At 36.5% G+C, this 23,005-nt stretch overlaps 1 protein-coding gene across 1 annotated transcript in view; it reads left to right on the forward strand.

Annotated features, from left to right (window-relative positions):
* Positions 1-23,005, forward strand: part of mtmr14 (myotubularin related protein 14) — a 53,626-nt gene that overhangs the window by 13,652 nt on the left and 16,969 nt on the right. Inside the window, exons 6-16 of the mRNA XM_041779173.1 lie at positions 2,551-2,673; positions 4,983-5,056; positions 8,520-8,590; positions 8,683-8,757; positions 9,314-9,380; positions 12,113-12,198; positions 14,815-14,891; positions 16,715-16,751; positions 17,563-17,633; positions 17,896-17,954; positions 22,349-22,481. Coding sequence (XP_041635107.1) covers positions 2,551-2,673; positions 4,983-5,056; positions 8,520-8,590; positions 8,683-8,757; positions 9,314-9,380; positions 12,113-12,198; positions 14,815-14,891; positions 16,715-16,751; positions 17,563-17,633; positions 17,896-17,954; positions 22,349-22,481 — 873 coding nt within the window. The remainder of the gene's footprint in view (positions 1-2,550; positions 2,674-4,982; positions 5,057-8,519; positions 8,591-8,682; positions 8,758-9,313; positions 9,381-12,112; positions 12,199-14,814; positions 14,892-16,714; positions 16,752-17,562; positions 17,634-17,895; positions 17,955-22,348; positions 22,482-23,005) is intronic.

Raw genomic sequence — 23,005 nt, forward strand, 5'->3', positions numbered from 1 at the left:
CCCAGCAGAGCAGCTTCTGCTGCATCGTAGCGGATATGTGGACTTATTTTGGCTTCCAAAACATTAAAGACGGCACAGACTTCTACAGGAGTCAAGTTGATTTTCATGTAACCATAATTACCCAGGCAGTGCTTTGCTGTTTTCTTTTCTTTTTTTTCTTTTTTTTTTGTAAGGACCTGTTCCATCGTAGTGTCATTAAGTATGATGGCTTCCGTAATATAATAAAAAAAACACTGGCCCGTAACGTCATGCCCTCCTCACAACACAGTCCATCAGTCTTTAAAGCTGGACATGAGGATCAGTCTTCCTCCACAAGCACCTTGTCATTACGTTAAGACATACAAGCTGATGTACCATGAAATATAAAAGATTTGTGCACATTTACTCTATATTGACTTATTTTTCCACTTCTCTTTTAGAAATCCTGAAAGCATTTTAATTCATGACAACAAATGGGAAAAATCCTCTTCTTCAAAACAAAAAGATTTAAAACTCTAGGTGATGCAAGACCATATATTTTTCAGTACCCATATATTTTTTATTTACATACTATACATTTAATTTTAAAAGATGTTTATTAATAGCTTAATTATGTTCTGTTTATTCCACGTTAACTTAAAATTACAGTAATTTTTTTCTATGAATAAACATATATGTACATCCACATACACAGACAAATTTATATATATATATATATATAAATATATATATGTGTGTGTGTGTGTGTGTGTATATTTTTGTGTATATATGTGTGTGTATATATATATATATGTGTGTGTGTGTATATATATATATGTGTGGGTGTGTGTGTGTGTGTGTGTGTGTATATGTGTATATATGTGTATATATATATGTGTGTGTGTGTGTGTATATATATATATGTGTATATAACAAAAATTTTGCAATATTTTGACTCGCTCATAGTATCGCAATATATCGATATCGGCACCACTGTAACGCTATACAAATCGTATTGCCAGATTCTTGCCAATTCACACCCCTAGTTTAAGTCCTACATAAATATGACTGCCATGGTGTTTTGTTTTTAACCCCTTTAAGACCAGCATTGTTGTGTACACTGCAACAAAAGGGGGCTTAATATCAATAAGACCACTAAATCTGAGTAGAAAGGTACTCAAAACTAGTGAAATTATCTGTCCATGCAGCAAGATAATTTGACTTAATAAGATATCTTGAAATAAAAATCTAGAAATAAGTAAGTCAGCAGAAGTCTTCAATACGGTTAAAATAAGCAGAAAATGCTGGTTTTAAGCTGAGATTGCTTAAAACTGAACTTCCTACAGCCTAAAAATAAGTGAAATATACTCAATATAAGCAAATTAATTTCTTTAATTCCTTACTTTTAGCAAATTAAGCTGAAAAATTATAATGATACAATTAAATATTATCAAATTTAGTGAAAAAAATACTTAAAATTAATAAAGTATGATTAAGCTGTGTCTTACAACAAGTTGGTTCATCTTGAAAGAAGTCTAAATATGTCAGAACTAAACCAGCCCATATTTTTAGACCATACATCTTAATGTTTCTACTGAAATCAGGCTGTATTATTTCTGTCTAACGTTGTTTAAAAGTGTTTGAAGTCAGAAATACTCTGCTCAGTAAATTACGTTTTTTTAGTGATGCTTTTTGTGTGATTCTTAAATCAAGCAACTTGAGTTTGTTACTGAATCTTGAAACAAGATCTATTTTGGTGAGACTGTGGGTGAGAGAAGTAATGTAGCTTATTTTAACAGTTGTTTACTTAGACAAAAAAAGATATGATCATGCTTGATTTAAGATTATACTGTAAAATTACACACTAAAAATAAGATATTAACTTTTAAAACACAGTAAATTATCTAACACTTCTTAATCTAAGTTTTTAAATCTTGGAAAGCACCAAATAATTTGCAGTGTACAACAAGAGGAGACGTGGTATTCAAAGTTAAATAACTTTTGAACCACTATTCATAGCCACTCGCTTGTTTTTCCTCTGGAAGCCCTCTGAAATTTGTATTTCTTAAACCTGAATTGTGTGTCAAAATACCAATTGAATCTTTTTTTTTCCTAACAAAGATGTTATGTTCTACACATCATGCAAACTTCTGAGTTTCATTTTTCCTAGAATGGTTTACAAAGAGTTTTTCTTATTAAAAATGAGTGACATAAAAAGATAATTCCCTTCATATCAACAATTCACATCACATTTGCAATTTAGATATTTTTCCATCATTGTTCAGCCCAGGTTGTCATGATAATCTTAAGGCTTTTAAGGCTGTAAGGTAAACAAAACAGTCAGTTGACTATTGTGATAAAAGTAGATATGTAATAGATATATTCTCTGTGCATCTCTGTGAATGTATTGTGTTTGGATTATTGGATCCTAATAATCCTAATAAAGAATAATCCTGGTCTCATTCTCCACCGACTGAGCTGATCAGGCTGTAACTGGAGTTAATCATATAATATCTTTCCTTATTTAATTTTCCTTCATCTTCCCATTTCCCCCATCTTCCCCCATCCTCCCATCTCTTCCCTTCTCCTCAGGAACGGGGACTCCCAGCTTTTTGACAAGGTTCGGGGTCACGACATTAAGCTGCTACGTTACCTCTCGGTTCGCTACATCTGTGACCTGATGGTGGAGAACAAGAAGGTTAAGTTTGGCCTAAAGTAAGGAACATCACGGACTAGTTAATTCACACTCTGGCTGTTATTTAGGTCATCATTTCCACTGAACTCGATAGGGAGAAAGCTTATTAAAAACATCTGACCATTAAGTCAGAGTATTTGTGTTTAATTTAGAAGTTCACAGATTCTGCCTTTAATTAAGACTGTATGCAGACAGAGAGGCTGTGGCTACACTTAAACTAGGTAGCCTTGAGATGTAGTCTCATTTCATGTTTATGCTGTTTTTAAAGGGTAGAACAAGAAATCAGTGGAAACATCTTTTCAACTATTTTAGGAGGTTTTGTTGTGTTGTTTGTAGATCTGTATGTTTGAATCGCTGCAGAGTTCTTATGTTTTAAAAAGATACTTAGAAAGCATTTTTTTTCCACAGGGGTTATAATGATCACCCAGTTCAGCGGAGTGTGTCTGCTTACTGGTTAAATTTGGGACAAGCCATTCTGTTTGAAATTCTCTAGAAATTCTATTTTCCAAGCTTGATAATGTCCTCACTAACTATTCACTTAACATACTGTGCATCACGCACTGCAGCAACTGACATCTTTGCTCGTGTATTTGTCTCGTGTTTTTTGGTCGAATGATCTAATTGCACCTACCACTTGTTTCCTTTTTTCCCATTTTTACCCTTTTTATCATTTTTTGCCACTTTGAGCCCATTAAACTACCTTTTGTCATTAAATACTACTAGTTTCCAATTTTTTTGCCCATTTTTGCTGCCCTTGACTGATATTTATCCATTTAAGTCAATTTTCACTCATTATTTTTGCCTTGTTTTTGCCACTGTTGGACCACTTTTCGCCAACTGTAACTCATTTTTTTTTGTAACTTCTCACCCATCTTTTTTCACTTTATATCCCCATTTTTGCTGCTTTTTGACCTCTTTTGTAATCTTTAACTTAGTTTTATGGCTACTTCTAGCCATTTTTGCCACACTTAGTCTGTGGCTCTTGCAAAGGTATTTTTCAACAGTTTGGCTCTTTGGTGGAGCAGGGTTGAGTAACACTGCATTAGAGAATTTACAAATGTATGATTAATTTGGATAAATATGAGAGGAGTGGACAGTGAGGAGAGGAATATTCCGGATGTGTCTGCTCATATCATAACTCATGTCGTTTTTCATTGCCTCCAATCAAAAAACAAACTGCATTTGTGTCATTAAGAGATTTTTAAAAACATTAAGTATAATCATTGCCAGTTAGAGTGGGGTTTCTTTTGTTCCGAGTATCTTGGAGATTTTTTAGCTGAAGCGTGATTATTAGCTATTTTACCATCAAAGATATTAATAATAAGATATATAATTTCTGTTTATGCAGTCTTTTAATAGCAATTCAATATTCCAGTATGATAAGTAACTTTTAAAGCTAACATCTGCTGATACCAGTATCATGCCATGCAACACTATCAATAATATAATGTAGGACTTGATTGTCCCCTTAATTATTAATAGCGAGTATACATTATCATATAAAAAACAAATCAGTCTGAGTAATAAGGCTTCAATCGCTTGTAATGAGTAGGAACTGCTTCCAATGCATCAGACAAAATGTATTAAAGTTTATTAAATAAAAAAAATTGAATTTTCAGAAATGCCACAAGTGAATTAATTTTGCTCCTCTGGCAGATGTTTGTAGTCATTCCAAGCATTAAAATCCTTATTTCTTTTGCTTTTTTTATCTTGAAATCAGATGTTTTTTTTAATCTTGGCAGGTAAATGTGGCTCATATTAAAAGTAATCAGATATCCATGACTAAGAACCAGACAAATCAGATTAATGAAACTTCTCTTTGTGGTTGATTTGTCTTTAGACCAAATAACAATGATCAAATATGAAATAACTGTCCTGTGATATGCATAAAGGCAGACATGGTGGATTTCTTAACTGGAACTGCAGAATATATCTTTTCTATGTGCAGTTCTATGAGTTTCAATCCTGATGTGATGCCATTATTGCAGAGTCACTGATGTGAATAAAAGAACACACCCGGCTGAGCTCCACCCATCACTAGAGAGATGTTTTAGACCACAAAAATTTACAGCTGGTGGAAACACCCAAACCATACTTCATAAAAAAATGCAAATTAAAAAGAGCACTGCAGTGGTCTTGCTTTGAATTGTTTCAGATTTTTTTTCCATACTTTACTTGTTCAGACTATGTTATTAAAACATGATAATATTAGTCTCATGCAGTAAACACTGGTAAACTGCACTTTTCTGGTCAAGGGATAAACAGAGGCTCAGGGGTTTATATGTGCACATGTTAGCGTTGTGTATCTTATCTCTCTTTCTCTCTACAGTGTGACGTCCTCTGAGAAGGCAGACAAGGCCCAACGCTATGCAGACTTCACCTTGCTCTCTGTGCCTTATCCAGGTAAACTGTGGTGGTAGCTTTTTCACTCTAACAGTTGGCTTATTGGGGCAGTCCAGTTTGTCTGTTGATATTTACTTTGAACAGATATCAATAAATTGTTAACAGATAAGTTATAATAGGAGACTACTACAGAAATGTCAAGGATCTGTCTGAAATCGTAAAGAAATAGTGTTAAACTTGCAAAGCTGCTGTACTGGAGAGGAAGTTAATTTTTACACTAAACCCCCCCTTAGTAAAAACTTCAGCTTCAGTTCTATAAATGCAGAATGTGTAGGAATCTGACATGATCAGACAAAACTCACCTATTTGGATAGATATTTTTATTGCTCATATGTATATTGAACAAAAGATCACTAGATTTCTGCATTTTGGGTACATTTGAGCTTATAAACTCACCAGGAGGCCGCCATGGTTTGATCTGGACCGGTAGTGCAACGTCATGTGGCCGGAGCACTCCTTGGCCATCTCTATGCAATAATAGACCCTTTAAGACCTTTCAGACCGGCATATGTTTTGCTGCTTGTAGCTGCTGTGTGTGTCAGATCTGGCACGGTCACAGCTTTCATACCAGGCGTGTGAATTTGCTCTGTCTCCCTGCTGTCAAAGCCCTGTGATGCTTCAGAAGTTTTACTTAAATAAACCTCCATATAAGTAGCTTGAATCAGTGTATAGTGGAACTGTACTGGGAGCTTTTCAAAATAAAAGCACTATATACAAGCAAAGGGAGTTCCTCTAAAAAAATGCTATAGTGTCCTTTATTTTGAAATGTACAAACCAGAAGTGTTTTCATACTGTTGATCTTTACTTGTGGCATGTTGTGGTTCCCAGTGTGGAAACTGAAAGCTTCACAAATAGCAGAAGTTTGGAGAACAGCTATATCAAACAGACACATTTCAGCTGGTGGCCTTCATCAGACTTGTCCAGAAACATACTTCAAACATATTCTGCCAATGTGGATGTACTTATTTGCTATAACAAGGTCAATATGGCTCTGTTTATAATTTCCCGGTCTATTTTGACCATTTTGCGCAGAAAAGATAGGCGAGACCTGAACCCTCAAAGTTCTTGGTGTGTGAGATGTGCGTATCAGTGTGTGAGATACAGCCCTTATACAGGCTGCCAGTCAGTTAAGGCAGTGTTTGCTGAGGAGCAGTCTGGCCAAGTGACGTCGCACTACCAGTGCAGACCAAAACAAGGGAGTTTTTGTTGTTCAGTATTCATATGAGAGCTGCAGATATCTATCCAATCAGGTGAATTTGTCTCATGCAGGATTCCTTTTAAAAACAATGTAAAAGGCCCACAGCCATGATTCGTGAGAGCATACAGGCATGAAACTTAGGGCAGAGTATGTAGCCTACATATGTCTCTGAGTATGGGTCTTTCTGTTTTACTGATGTAGCTGTTTGCATTTGTGTTTCACGTGAACATCTGTTAAATTTGCAGAATATGAAGTTGAATTTCAGTGATAAACAGTGTTTTTCCACTGACACTGGCTCTGTCCAGTTACACCTCTGACAAGGTTACTCTCACTTGTAAAGCTATGGATGTGCTCTCTGCTTTTAGCATTTGCATCAGCAGGTCATGTATCCTTCTCAAATTTTCAAGACTATTTTTCATTTTGCCATCTCATTCTAACAGTCAGTATCAGCACACATAATCCATTTAGTTTGGAATTAACTAAAGGAAGTGAAAAAGCTCTTTTGTAAATGAATCTTTCAAAAGCCCTTTAAAAACGAAAATGGAAACCCACGTCAAAAGGATAGCAGAAATACTAATTTCCTCACCCAAATAATATAAAAGAAGAAAATAAGTGTTTAACTGATTTATGAATTTATTTTTGTTAAAATAAAAATGTAGTCATATCTGACACAGCTTAATTTCAACAAGATCCAAGATAAAGAATCAACTATCTACCTACAAAAGAAGCAAAAACGCAACCAAAAAACATCTGAAACGATGGAGAAAGCTTACATATGAAGAGATATATAGAGAACTCTTTAAAATTGGACTTTAGGCTTTATATTAATCTTATAAAATATTCATTTACCATGTATTGTTAACTATAACCTGGCTCTAAAGTTACGAAGGGGTTACTGTTATTCTCTCAGGGTGTCTGCAGGGTCTTTAAAAGTTCAAAATGGTGATAAGTACATTTCTAATTCTGATTTGCATGACCATAAGGTTTAAAATTGTGTAGCTGTTTTAAATTTTTGTATTTGTCAGAAGAGGTTGTAGAGTGTTTTTTCTGCATTTGTTTTTTCATTCAGTTTTAAACACAAAATCAGATTCTGATGGAACTCCATCTGATCTGATGTCTTTGATTGAGTGATATGTGCATGTAAATGACCGGTATATTCAAGTTTTCTGAGGAGTGGTTGGAAGAGAAGGTGTTGGAGCTGAGGCTGGGGCAATACTTGACAACATTTTGCAGGATTTTGCAAAAAAAAGCAGCTTTGCAGTGAAGCTTTTGCCTAGTGTAATACCAGCACAGAGTCTCTTAATGTTATCACTGCTAGCATCTCAAAGAAAGCTTTATTTGCATTGAGTTTATTTTAGTTTATAGAGACAATGCAGTTAAGCGCAGTTTCATTACAGAGCATGAGCATGTGCGTTTATAATGATTGCTAATTTTTCCAACCTTTGTCCCTAGTAGGGCCTTTGAATAATGAATACTCTGCATTTGTTGTCCCCATGGTTATTATAGTTGACTAAAACTTACTTAATAACTAAAACTAAAATAAAAATATCATTTTAGCTAACTGAAACTAAATAAAAACCAAGCCTTACAAAAAAAATGTTTCTGGTTCTTGTTTCTTTCAAAACTAAAAAAAAGAAAAAAAAGAAAAAAATCAAATTAGAGACAAAATCTCCTTAGTTTTAGTCTTTGACCGCAGCAGACATGTCCAGACAAGCCTGGAGAGTGTAAAATCCCCTGATTTGATAGAAGAAGACCTCACACAACTCAAATTTTGGGTCTTAAGTTGTAAACAAACATCAAACATCTTTAAACTTCTTGGCCCTGGGTAGATATCCTCTTTAGCCAAAAAACTAAAATGAATAAAACTAAATGAAAATTAAGCATTTTTGCAAAACTAAGCTAAATCAAACTAACAAACCAGCAGTAAAACCTGATTAAAAATTAAACTGTAATTTAAAACACAAGATAAAAACTAAATGAAAATAAAAACTTATTAAAATCTCAACCTTGGATGTCACATTTTTATCTTCCAATCTGCACTAAACATTCACATAACTGTGTCACCAATGTAACTGATTAGAAATTAAAGATGCAGTGGGATCATGAAACATGATAAGGTCTTTAAAAGGTCACAACAAATATTACTTTTAATGTGAGATTTTCTGTTTACACGCTGGATAAAAATAGTTATTGCAATCATTAACTAGCCTGAGCGAAAAAATAATGTCTTGGGAAATGTTATTAACTTATGTGTTTTCTTTTAAGGGTGTGAGTTTTTTAAAGACTACAAAGACCGAGACTACACAGCTGAGGGTCTGGTGTTTAACTGGAATCAGGTACAGTAGCTCTGATGAGTTGGTTCTATGTTTGATAATACAGTTCATCCTCTCCGTCTTACTAATGTGATCTAATTGTGTCTCCTCTGCAGGACTATGTGGACGCTCCTTTGACAATCCCTTTGTGCTTTACTCAGAACTTGAACATTGACTGGACTCGATACCAGGTCTCTTCTCCTCTCCTTTCTTCTCCAGCTGTTCAGCTCTGAAATATTTGTGGTGTTTCAGTGCCATCTGTTGTTCAGCCTAAAAAGTGCTTTGGTTATTGTTTATGACTATTTGCAAAATATCATCATTTACATTACATTGCATTACATACATTACATAATGTCAGGAGCTCATGCTGTGCGGCTCAACATTCATCAAACCAACACAACTTTATTTATTAATCCAAAGCTATGATATATGCAATAAGACTTGGGTGTGAATATTTCATACAGTCAGACAAAAAGCTGGAACAACTTCACACTGAATATACTCTCTGCTTTTAATGGAAAATTTCTGCAAATGAAATGCAAATCTGCACAACTTTGCAAAGCATCATTTCACAGAGCATGTACAGTGACACGGCTGGTTGGACAACTTAATCAGGAAGTATTTTAATCCATGGGGTCTTTGCTTGTTTACATCACAAAAAACCAACTGTGTCTTTCAATTTCTCTGCACCATATACTGCATATTTACTCCCATATTTGTGTCTTTTTGTGTGTTTGTTGTTGTTAGTCGTGGGACCTGGTGGAACAGACCCAGAACTATTTGAAGCTGCTGCTCCACATCATCAACAGTGATGGTAGGTGGTACACTGACAGATTGTTGTTGGAAGGAGGATTGAATCACTTTACTTTGCGACAGAATGCAAGGTTTTAACTGCGACATTAAAGCGTGGGATGTATCTTGTACTGATTTTGTTTTCTTGTTCTTCTCTTGCTTTGATTAGCTTCATAGACAACCTGATATTACAGAAAGGACTAAAAGGAGAAAAGGGATTTTAAATTTTTTGCAAATTTATTAAAAATAAAAAAACGAATTGTCCCATTGACATACGTATTTTACATTTATACACTTGAAATTTAGCTCAGGTTCCTCCCATTTCTCTTTCTGAGATGTTTTTACACCGTAATTGGAGTCTTCCTGTGGTAAATTAAATTGATTGCACATGATTTGGAAAGGCACACCTCTCAATGGAAGGCCTCACAGCTGATAATGGTGTCAGAGCAAAAACCAAACCCTGAGGTGAAAGGACCTGCCTGCAGAGCTCAGAGACAGGATTGTTGACAGGCACAGATCTTGGGAAGGATACAAGAAAGGTTTGCTGCTCTGAAGCTTCCCAAGAGCACAGTGGCCTCAAAAAGTCTCGAATGGAAGAAATTTGGCACAACCAGGACTCTTCCTATGGGGTGTTTCCACTATGGCTTTTGTCGCACCGAGCCAAACCAAGCCATACTGATTTGCTTTTCCATCACCAGTCTGGCCGCGCTGAGGATGGTCCTGTTCAAGCGCACCATGCTGACATCAAAGGGGTAAATCCCCCACAGCGATTCGCTGGGGGGATTTACCCCTTCCGTTTCTGATATCCCGCCCGATGCAACTGAAGTGTTTATGACACAAGACCAAAGCTGTGCTCAATCTGCCGTCCAGTAGTTGCGTACGGCTTGGGTTCTCACATTGACAGGTGAGATCAGGATGGACCATGCGCAGGTCCAGGATTACATTTTTTCTGTACCTAATAACAAAAGTTTGACCCTTTCCCCTTCATATCAACAAATAAATTCTAACCGTGACAGAGACACTCTTAAATGTACTAACTGGGGCTAATGCTAGGTAAAGCGTGATGTTCTTATGGCCCATTCCAAAAATATGATTGTGTTCATTTTCTATTTAGAGACCCTTTCATCAATCATCAGAAGACTTTTTAACTTCTGTGTAGGAGAAATCTTTCTTTTTGATGATAAGCATGAATTGTTGTTTATTGATCACGTAGAGAGAGAGCGAGAGAGAGAAGGCATCTTGTAATAGAAAGCCCTATAAGAGCTGGTCGCCAGGCCAAACTGAGTGATAGGAGGAGACAGGCCTACCAAGAGCTTGATGGTCACTCTGACTTAGCTCCAGAGATCCTGTGTTGAGATGGGACAGAGGTCCAGAAGGACAATTATCACTGCAGCCCTCTACTGATACGGGCATATGATAGGACAGAGTGGCAGAGTGGATTGGAGCCTCTCCTCAGTGCAAAAAACATAAAATCCCACTTGGAGTTTGCAAAATACTCCAGATGAAAGCCAAATAGACTTTAATGTGTCAAGGTGTAGAAATCACCGCTTTATTTTAGACACGCATCAAAACAAGACATGCTGTTGATAACTATCATACATTGGAAAGACTACAAAGTTGTAAATTTCTACCAAGGAGAAAATTTAACTTTGTTCAAAACTAGGATATGGGTAAAATATCACTAATTTGATCCTGCTTTGCAAAGCAGCAACAACCTGCTGCACCACCAAGAAGAGAGGAAGAGACCGCATTAGTATATTTACAAGTCAGTGATGTTTGCCAGTAGAGCTGTGGTAAGGTGTCAGAATGTGATTTTTTTTTTTGTTTAAGTCTTACATTTTGGTGATAATTTCCCACAAGAGAGATGGACATTTTTTTTCTGTCGTAATTTTAATATTTGCTCCAATCTCAATAACTAGCACAAGCAGTTGAGTCCTCCCACCCCCTCACTCTCTGTTTTAATTTGTTTTAAGCTATTTTAGTTCTAAACACACGGGGAACTCCAACTGAGAGCTGCCTTTATTTGTCAAAACTTGAGGCAATATCAGGCCAGTTAGGGGACTGATCCTTTATTTGATATGGGCTTTTATTAATGAAGTGTTACAGCATCTATCTGATAGCCACAAGTTCAAATTATTCTTATGTGGACTTGTTTTGAAATCTTAGTATTGCATTTTCACCGTATCTGTTTTAGGGTTTTGGAGCAATTTATGTTTGATTTTATGAAGGCAAACAGCTATCGGCTAACACTAGTTAAAATGTTTTAAAGCATGTTGTTAGGGGAAAAACAAATTGTCATTGCCATGACATGAGGAGCTCAAAGGTGAAGCAGATGCTTGTTACCATAAATACAGTCAGCCTAATAGGTTTTACTTGTCACCACCAAATTGAGAAGATTTTTTCATTATGGTTTATGCCATTATGTAATTTCTAGCGTGTCTGAAAATACATTTCTGTGTGTGTTTTGGTTCGCTTATATAAGGATTATACGTAAATATATAGTGTTGCCTTATTTTTACTTAACCCTGCCTTACCAGAATTGTATTTTTATTGGCAGTCTTTCAAGCCTGCCTCCTCAATTTCATCAGTCGGTTTTTATATTTTTCGTTTTAGTATTTCGCTCAAAGGACCTCCACTTTTCAGGTGTAGATTACTAAAGATGAACTATTACTAATACACCCTATGTAAATATTTCTAACATGCTGTTTAAAATTCCACAGTTTGTCTTGAATTTGTTGTTTTGTGTGATTTCAGATGAGAGCGGCCTCCTGGTGCACTGCATATCAGGCTGGGATCGGACGCCTCTTTTCGTGTCCCTCCTCAGGCTCTCTCTTTGGGCAGTAAGTTCATAACCTTTTTCTTCTATATTCCTCTTTTGACCTCAAATGTTCCCCTTAGACTGGCCACACTAGGCAATTTTAACTTTGGCCTGATTTTCCAACCCTGAAGATCCAAGTGGCTAATTGCAACCTGGCTGTGTCAAAGCCTCCTCGTCCTTGAATCAGAAATATCAAACATGTTTAATTGCCCCTTATTAAGTTGTTGCAACTGTTAAGAACTCAAAGACAGCCAGGGTTTCTATCGTCTTCCAAGTTACGTTTGATCATGGAAGTTACTGTGAGATCTTGTTTGTGGGGACACCTCACTGTGAGATTTTTACTAAAGATGACAGGTGTGTGGTCTCATGGTGGGTCGCAGATTCATTTGCAGGGTGTTGCAGATGTGTGCTGGTTTAGGAAAAAAATTGAGGCAAACATTGCAGCTTTTTGAAGGGATAAGTACACCATATATATGATTTTTTGTGGGTAGTAAATCATATCCAAACAAATCGTTTAAATCATACTAAAAGAAATTAAGAAAGAACAATTACATTATTATAGTGGGTACATTTTATCTAGTTTGCCTATTTTTTAACAATAATGGTTGCAAGTAACCCATGCTGTTCCTACTGCATGCTAACTGCTGCAGTTCTCATATTTACGCTTGGTGAAGGGCCGGGGGAAAGCTCTGACTGGAAGGTGGCGGCCATTAACTGAAGCTACAGTGGCCTCTAGTGGCGGGAGGTTCATTACAGTTTAAAAGAACATTAGACCTTAATTTCAAGCCCTTGTTCATAAAAAAAAAAAAAATAGAGGTAATAAGTTAAGCTGACTCGTAAATCTCATGCTGGCTAATTTGATTTTAAAAAATTAACCGCTTAACCACACACATTCCTAGTTTGTAAGACAAATAAATTTAATGAACTAAACACAAAGACATTGGGTATGTACTGCCAGGTGAACACGCATCATTACTTGCTCATTGCTTAAGCCTCCGCTTGGGCAATGCTTTTGCACCATGAGTGAAGTTACTGACTCAGTCAGAGAAGACCCACCGGTGTGGAGCAACCATAATTTATTGTGGATGGTATACTGAACATGATAGAGGACTTTGTGGTTGAGTGTGCACCTTTCACTTACGTTTACCTTCCTAGAGTGGTATGAATGTTCAAAATAAGGGTATGAGATAGAGTTTAACTTTAAAAAGTCAAGATAACTCAACATAAACGTACCAGCAATGATCTCTAAAATGTATTTCCAATACTTAAAAACTTGAACGTTGTCAGTTTCAACAAAAATTTTGGGTATTTTCATCTTGTTTGGTTTTTACACTGTGCTCCTGCTATTAAAGTTGCTGGACACTTTTGCACCACAAGTGATGTTAACCACTTACTTAGTGACTCTCTGCCTTAGGAAGTGGCTGTGACCCTTATTTAACAGATGTGCTATATTCAATTGAGGAGCACTTCATAGGTCACCTGTTTGTCTCTTCCTTACATTTAGCCACTCAGGCTTCTAACAATACTGTGGCTGAACCTCATTTGAGTGGAAACAAAAGTGCTAAATATTATTGTGTAAAGCCAATTAATAGAAAATGCTCAAGATAAAATTTTCTTTATGTAAGAATAAGTAAATAATAATAATAAATATAACTCATTTACATGAAGAAATAAGTTGCAGAATCTAAGTTAGAAAATGAGGTAAAATTTACCCAATTTATTTGTGTATATTGCAGTTAAAAAATATAGGGTGACATTTACACCAATAAACTGAAAGAAAATTGTAGGTTATGTAGATTGTTTTTTATGGTGAAGGGAGGATGCAAAGTTGTTCATTCTTGTTGCCTTCTGCTCTTTAAGACAAAATCAGTAGAAATGTGAAGTGTGATTTTATACAGGCAGTTTAGCAAATGTGATGTAAATATTGCTCAAAAAACATGAAATATGAGTTATCTTTTAGACCAAATGGGACTAAGGTAAGGTGTAAAACCATTAAGAAGTTATAAAGTGGTGTTTTGTAGTACCATAGGTCCCTACTTCACCATTCTATGCATTTATGTGGTCTATTTTTATTCTTTCTATTTGGTTCAGGATCGTAATCATAAAGTTGGGGGTGGATCCTGAGGCTGTACCAGTTGAGAACCACTGATCTAGTGCTTGCACTCAGAGGATTATAGGATAAAAAAAATTTTTTGAAACTGTCCTTATTTCTGCAGTCTCCTCCTTTTTAAGAAATAGTGTATGATTTTAAAATTGTCTTGTCTTTCTAAATAGTCTTTGTGTCTCTTTATCTGACAACTCCCTCTACATCTCAGCTGGCCTCTCCCAGGTCTCATTTGTGACTCTGGTAATCCCTCATTATATTAATGCGCCCTGGCCTGAGCCTTCTCTAATTAACACTTATTTATCATTTCAAACATGGATGTTAATTAGCCTTCTCTGCCCTTACTAAAAACAACTCTTATTAATAGATATGTACTGTTATTCTTACATACTGAAAAGTGTTCATGATCACATATGCAGAGGGAACTTCTCAAACAGGATTACGCTGTCTGCAGCTGCATGAAGTAACAGGTATTTATAATTGATTTAACATGTGATGTTTGACATATTTGACTATTATTTTTTTTCTTAACAGGACGGAGCCGTGCACGCCAGCCTGGAGCCAGCGGAGATCCTGTATCTCACCATCGCTTACGACTGGTTCCTCTTCGGGTAAAAATAATCATTTACATCATCATTATGATTTTTTCATGACTTTCCTGCAAGCTTTAACTTTACACAGCATTAGGACTTGTGCTGTTAAATGTGCTGACACCAGAGGTGCATTCGCAGCATCTAGCCACCATTTGATTTTAGATACACCGTTTCTGTTCATCATGCATTATTGAACAGTGACTGGTTAATGAAGCACTGGGGGCAGAGAGAGGAAGGGGAGGCCAGGACAACGTAGAGGAACTCGAACGCTTCTGGCTTTGCTCTTGACCACGTCTTTGATCCTCCCACTCTCGACACTTTCAGTCTCTCTCTCTCAGGGTTTTTCCTTTCTTAATTACCAGAGAGATCTCTTCAGTTTGAGCTCATCAGAGACAGCCTTGTAAAAAATACCCTTCACTGCCAGTGAACCCTTGTAATTTTACATCAGCAGAGATTGTTCAATAAAGCAAAGGTGCTGCCACACTTCACCCTGAATCAGTCACAACTAAATCCTATGAACAGCTTGGGATATTTGTGGAGGTTTTTTTTTTTTTTTAATGCATGGCATCATATCCTTGAATACAGGTATTATCAGAAGCACAGAAACATCTAGAGCAGTGATACTCAGCTGGTGGCTCTGGAGCCACATGTGGCTCTTTTGTGATTATTTGTAGCTCTATTATGTATTAATTTTAAATACTATTATTATTATATTATTAAAATATTTAAAAGGGGAAACTCTATGCCATTTTCACCATTTTTGCCACTTTCCACCCCTTTTTTTCTATTGTTTTTCCCCATTTTTGAAACTTCTTTTTGACACTGTTTTTCCCATTTTTCGCCACTTTTATCCCATTTTGCTACCTTTTCCCATTTCCCACTTGTTTCCTTTTCTTCCCAAATTTTTGCCTCTTCTTTTTTCCACTTTTTGCCCATTAAAGCTACCTTTTGCCATTAAATACCCAGTTTTTTCATATTTTTTGATTGTTTTTGCCACTTCTTTTTGACACTTTTTCCCCATTTTTGGCACTTTCATCCAATTTTTGTCCTTTTTTACCTTTTTATTTTGCCACTTTTCATCCGAAGAAGCTACCTTTTCCCATGAAATACCACTTGTTTACTTTTTTCCAAAATTTTTGCCTCTTCTTTTTGCCACGTTTTTACCCATTTTGGCCCTTTTTCACCATTTTTTGTCACATTTTGCCCATTTAAGCTACCTTTTTCCATTACATACCACTTGTTCCTTTTTTTTTGCCAATCTTGACTGCTTTTTGCCCTTTTTAGTCACTTTTCATTAATTTTTTTGACATGTTTTTGCCACTTTTTGACCTTTTTTACACCAAATGTAATTCATTTTTTTTGTCATTTCTTACCAATTTTTGCTGCTTTCTGACCAGTTTTGCCACCTTTAACTTATTTTTATTTCTACTTTAAGCCATTTCTGCCACTTTTCACCACTTAGATTGTGGTACTTGCAAAGTAATTTTTCAACAATTTGGCTCTTTGGTTGAGCAGGGTTGAGTAACACTGATCTCGAGTCAAGTTTTCTCCTTTTTTTTTTTTTTTTTCTTTTTTTTTTTGCTCTGTCATATTTAGTACCATATGAGGTCCAAACAGAGTCCACTACATATGTGTTTGAGTTAGAAGTTGCATTTTTGTCACATTTGAAGCTATTTTAACAGTACATAAACCCATTTTACCTATAGTCATAACTTATATAAGTTAAAGGGGTGTGTCTCAATCTTAATCTTTATGAAATTAACATTTACTGTATTTTTTCTACAGAATTGAATGGCAAAAGAAATGTAAACCAACTAAATTCTCTATTTATCTGCTTGTAGTCACATGCTGCCAGATCGACTCTCCAAAGGGGAGGAGGTGAGTTTATTTTGTTTTTTTAGTCTCGTGATCATGTGTTTATTTTGCCTAAAAAAAGACAGCAGGCACTTCTTATTAAATGCATGTAGTCTTGAGTCAATGCTATCAATAAGTAATTTTCCTTTAAGAAATGTTCCAAGTGAAAATGCAGAGTCAGCAATAATTTTGATTTTGATATCAAAGCAGCAGAAATGAGAAATGGATTTATTCTTAGCAGATAAGATGAAAATATTTTGACACCACTGAATGATAAAGCAAGCTGGGTGGACTGGGGAAAACTATAAAATCTCTAGTTAGAAAACTAAAACTACAGCACTACTACAGCACTGTGAATACCTAAGAGTTGGGGATCAGTCCTAAATCAGATTGGAGCGTCACGTCCAGGTTTGTTTGTAAGGAGAGGCAGTAGAATCAGTGTTAAATTCATAGCAGCTGTGGATTTAAGATACCCAGAGAGACTTCTGCTGTGTCTTTTAAAGACAGAGTTAAGAATGTAGGTATTATTAAAATACTTCTGTTAAGAGATAAGTGATTTGTGTGTTTAGGACAGCTTTTTCCCTGTGATCAGTGTTTGTTTTCTGGTTCTGCTGTGGTGTATTTTGGTTGAGGAAGTTGTAGCTGAAGGGCTGTTATGTTCTTGTAAATGTTTTGCTCTGGGACTGCCCACCCCCTTGTGTTATGCACCTTTTATAAACTGATGTGGGCTGGATGTTTCACAAGAGAAATTATGTTCTTTGTCTTTAAGACTATTAGAAAGTGAGCCTATTTATTTAATCTATTTAAAATGTTTTTTTTTTTCATTCTTCCTCAGATTTTCTTTTTTTGCTTCAATTTTTTGAAGCACATTGTCTCAGAGACGTTCTCTGCTGTTAAAAAACAGAGGTATGTTTCTTTATTTGTCTTTTTTCATGCTATTATATGTTATTTTCTTTCTGTTTGTTGTCATTTTTCTCTACTTTCCTTTGCCTCTCCCTTCCCTCCATGTGCAGCCTCTCTGTTGACAAAACGTATTATCATTAAGCTGCAGTTCTGTGTTGCCGGTGCTTTCTAGTACCACTCATACAGTAGAGAAGTAACCCTGTGAATCACCAGCTTCTGGAGGCTTTCTCTTCTTTTGATCTCCGATGTTATTTTCATCTTTCAGAAGGAAGAACTCCCACTTCAAAGACAGTGATTTCACTGTGGAAGACCTCTGCCAGTTAAGTAAGTCTTGTCGTGCCTCATACATCCCTCCCTCTGCTCAGGCCCACATACAGGACACCTCTGTTAGACCTCTGATGGAAGTAGCTCATTAAACACAGAAATGTTTCATGAAGTCTACAGTTACAGTATACACCCAGCTACTGTCCTTTTTAGTATAGAAATCAACACTTCACCAGTGGTTTCTTGCTATTAAAACTAACTCTTTCCATGTTTATATGGCCCAGAAATAATCAAAATAATATCCTGATCAACAATGCAATTACAGTGCTCCATGTAAAGACTAAAGACCTCAGTCAGAAGAGACCAGTCTCGTTGGGTTTACTTGGAAAGAGCTGTCATTCCAGCTGAGTGGGATTGCACATGCTGTTTTTTGTTTGGACCAATATCTGTTTAAACATCTGAACCTGGTGTATCAGTACCTGAAGGTGTGCAACTACAGGCAACAGGGACAACTTCCTCTTCAGCTATTTCCATCAGATAATGTAGGCGGAATGACTTTGTGCATGTCAAAATGATTTTATTTCAAATGAATGCCTGATGCAAAAATACAAACATCCCTTTATGTAGCATCTATGTAAGCAGCTATGTTTGAATCCTTAATCAGAATAGTTTTAATCACGTTACATATTTGCTAAAAGTATAGACAGATAATTTCCTTCACAAAATTCATCTTTTAGCAAGAAATTGTTTCATTAAAGCCTGAAAATACAGAGGAAAAGAAAAGAAAAGACAGAAGTGGCACCAAAGTTTGGCATATAAGTCAATTATAAAATTACTCCTCCTGTTTTTGAATTTCTGATTCATTTTTTTAAAGGAAATCCTGTGATGGCCCTCTTTCTACTATGTCATGGAGATTTAATATTTTCACAATTTTCAGTTCTCTAAAACCCCAACTAGTATTAATTTTAACAGGCATATAACAAAAATTATTGTAGAACTACAATATAGTGCAGTATGTTTGAGAAATTCGACTTCAGTCATACAAAAAAATGTTTTTACGTTTAAATTTTTTAGGCTTTGCATAGGGTAATCTGATTCAGAATAAAAGAATAAAATTGAGATTGATTTTGCTTTTATGGCTTTCAAATGTCAAAATGTTGATAGAAGAACAGACATCTGTTTATCTATGTTTTAATGAGAATAATTAACATGTTCTTCTTTCCCATGCAATTTAATGGTTAAAACATAAGTCACAAATGGAAGATTAAAAAGTGCTTTTTTGCCACATTATAGGCAGTTACATTTTGAGCACCTATGTAGTGGGGTGGGAGAAAAAAATCCGTACAGCATAGTATTGCAGTGTTTTGTCTGGTGATATATCGTATCGTCTCATCCACCTAATATAGTTTTTTTTTTGTTTGTTTTTTTTTCTTTTTTCCAAATTAATTGCTAATTTGAGCTGAAGTCTATGATTATAGAAAAATAAAATCGTTTTCCCGACTCCTGCGCCAATTAATATGACAAATGAATTCAATTGTTCTTAGCGATTAACCACACATCCCTAGTTTACTGCCGACCTCTTGGCCCGGTCAACCTTGTAAAAGAGATCTCAATCTCAGTGGGTCTTATCTGGTCAAATAAAGGTTAAATAAAATAAGATAATAAAGGATCTGTCAGTAGGGGATTGTGATTTTTAGCATGTGAAGTGTTTTGTTTATCGTCTGTGTTGACAAAAGGTGAAACGTGACAACATATAGTCACATGATAGTATTCTGATGATGTTTTATTTTTCTCTGTGAACTGACACTTGCACAGAAGCACAGCTAACAGTCTGTTAGTACACATTTAAACTTGAGTCATAAACCTGCTTGACACTGTGTGGAGAAGACTAATAAGCATTCTGGTACCATGACTATCCATACAAAGTGTTTAGGAAGGGACGAACTTCTCAAAAAATTCTCATAAGGTGATTGGACCAATGTTCTGTCATGTTCATCATGGACCAATCAGAGCGACAAGAAAAAATTAGTTAGTAGACACGAACAGCTCCAGAAAGTAACATTGGCTCAGCAGGCAAAACTGTTGGAGTTTAGGAACGGTGGAACTTGTAAGTGGATCAAACTCATGTCGAGGCTGGTCGAGAGAAGTGCAAAAACATCTCTGCCATTAAAGGCTTTCAGTGTGGTTCTTTGGTCCTCTTTCAATTAAGAAATCCTGTCCAGATCTGATTAAAACTGTTGCTAAAGCTACATCTGAGCTACTAGCTTTGAAATAAGCAGTAGTCACTGCTACTGGCTTACAGTACACTGCCACTGTAATATGCCATGGTATCCTTGCATGCCAGATGGATGTGTTTCACACATTTATCTTGAAAAAGGCTCTGCAGCCTTTGAAAAGAAACTCAGAGGGTGATCGGATGAACGTTCTGACTGTCATATCTTTACGGGCCAATAAGATCAACCAAACACGTGACGTCGTAGCCCCAAACCGAGGTGAGCTGCTACCAACGAACTCCATAGAGAGCTGCATAACGCAAACCATGGCGACTTTAGACATGTCATTACATGACTTTTGACGTTTTTGAAAAGAAAACAACTCACTGCTGTTCTTTGTTCTTCATTTAACGAAGAAATGTCGTCAAGTTCTGATAAAACTGGCGATTTAGCAGCATCCGCGCTAATGTCTTCCACCATAACTGCACCGGCCTCTTCTCACTGCTTGCTTACGTCACAACTCTGCCGCACCCAAAAGTACTACCCCTCGATGCTGGTCTTTCCTGTCACTTTCTAACCGGGCCCAAACGGTTCAGATGGGAGCTTTGCAAGATGGATTTGCCAGTAAGAAACAGAGACGGGCGTATCCATCTGCCTTGCAAGGTTAATGCTATGCTACATCTAAGCTAATCGCTACACTGGAAGCAGCCATTACTACCAGCTTTCAGTACAACTAAATGCTGCTCGTAGCTGCCACCTCATTCTCCTGAAATTACGCTGATTGGTCTGGCTCTTGCCAGACGTGTGGATCTGCTTGATAACAGACATGGAATCTAGCCGGTACATCTCCTTTGCAAGGTTACTGGGTGTACCTTGCAGAAGTAAAAGGACAATTGGAAAAGTAAGCCCTGCCTTGAAGTTGTTTATCATTAACATGTCTGTGTCCACAAATGATTATTGTATATCAGACAGAGATAGACGGTCCTGGATGGATTACCACCTATGTAATGTAACACTCTTCAGCACAACAGTTCAACTGTCAGTTCTACCTTCAGTTTTTGTCAGCATGATCAGAATAGTTGCGATTGTACTTAATATTTATTAGGTAGAAGTCGTAGTGGGTGTGCGCTGGTGTTCATTACAAATGTTCCTTATATTTTGCCCACTTCGTAAACACACATTAACATACATATTTGTAAGCAGAATTTAAGGAGAAACTGTTAAAATAATTTATATTGCACAGGTGGTGCAATTCACCTGTGCAATATGGACGTTACAGTCCAACTTGTTAAATCATTTTCAGCCTTTTTCTGTGATGTACTTGTAGCAGCGTTGGGAGCTCCTGCCACTTGCCTCTGGTCTGATGCAATGAGGAATAACTCCGAAAGTGTCTGATGCAGAGACAAAGCAGAGAGACTCAGGGTGATATCACAGCGCTTTTATCTCGTTAGAAAATTGCAAGGCCTGAATCCAAAACATGTTGCATCACAGACCTTTATGTGTGCAGGCTTTTAACTTTCAGTGGAGTCTCGGAGGCTTTCCCATCACTATACTGCTTTAATATCAAAGTTGATTCATTTCAGAAGTATAAATGGCTTCTTATCATTCCTGTTCTGAAAAAAATCTTCCAGAAATGATAAAAGTCTATTTAGTATTCAGGTTGCTCACACAGTACTGCTAAAACATTATTTAACAAAGGTTTTGTTGCATGCTTAGTTCAATAGTGAAACACAAAACCATCTGTCTGAAAGATTTATTCTATTAGTTTAAAATTTTAACATTTTGTACTGAGAGAAAGAAAGGAAGGAATGATGCAGCATTCAGTGTATTTCTCAAAATGAATATACATTACTTCTGCTAACATGTTAGTATGCATTCTAAAAGTGGCCAAGAGTGAGCCAATGGTCATTTTAGCCAGTCCCTCCATACAACCACTGATCAATTTCCAGCAAGGATTTAAAAAAAATCATGCCCACTAAATCTGCCTGGATACTGGGTGATGTCATTATTGATGACCAGCTAACCTTTCATGATAATGTGACTAATGGTGGTGATTTACACTCAGGAGGATCAGACACTACCTGATCTCCTCCTAGTTCAGGCTCTCATAGTACCACAAATACTCACCTGAAAATGTGGTTTTGTTTTTTTTTGCTGCCTACCTTTTAAAGTATATTTCATAAAATGGGACCACTGTGTTAGGGACTTGAACTTACGGTTCTGCTATGTGGTTGGTTGCAGACTTGAGGGATCGTGGCAGTGTGACCAGCCTGAGCAGCGAGTTTTCCCTCATCACCGAGGAAGCAGGTGGAGCCTCCAGCCTCACCAACGACACTGTGGACCTCTTCACCAGCCAACCCCAGGCCTCCAGCTGGTCAGTGAAATACTCACAAAGGTTGATTTAAGGGCTATAATTTGGAAACACTGAAAAGCTCTTAAGCTATTGTGCAAGCTTATCTACAGTCTTGTGTCATTTTTTAATTCAAGCATTTTAATATAAACCAACAAACACAAGGACATATAATGCATATGTAGCACAACATATTATCTTCAGAAAAGCAAAGATCCTGAACCCTCCAAGTGTCTTTTGGGATTTTTATTCTTGCAAGAAGGAGCAACAATACAGAGTTGTCAGGATGTCTTCAGAGAAGCTCAAGGTTTCTGCCTAAGCACAAACATTTTATACACTTTAGATAGGATGGAGTCACATGACCCAGAGATGGCAACTGGTTTTATACCATTAAATCAGAAGTTCTTTCATGACAGATTTACACCAAAAAAACATGATGTGAAAAATACAAAGACAGGAAAACTCCCATCTGCAGCTTTTGAGGCTTTATGATTATACAGGATAGGGAGTACATAAAGAGTGAAGCTGTGACGAACAACACCACCATT

The sequence above is a fragment of the Cheilinus undulatus genome, linkage group 3 (genome assembly GCF_018320785.1).
Source record: "Cheilinus undulatus linkage group 3, ASM1832078v1, whole genome shotgun sequence".
Taxonomy (NCBI): domain Eukaryota; kingdom Metazoa; phylum Chordata; class Actinopteri; order Labriformes; family Labridae; genus Cheilinus; species Cheilinus undulatus.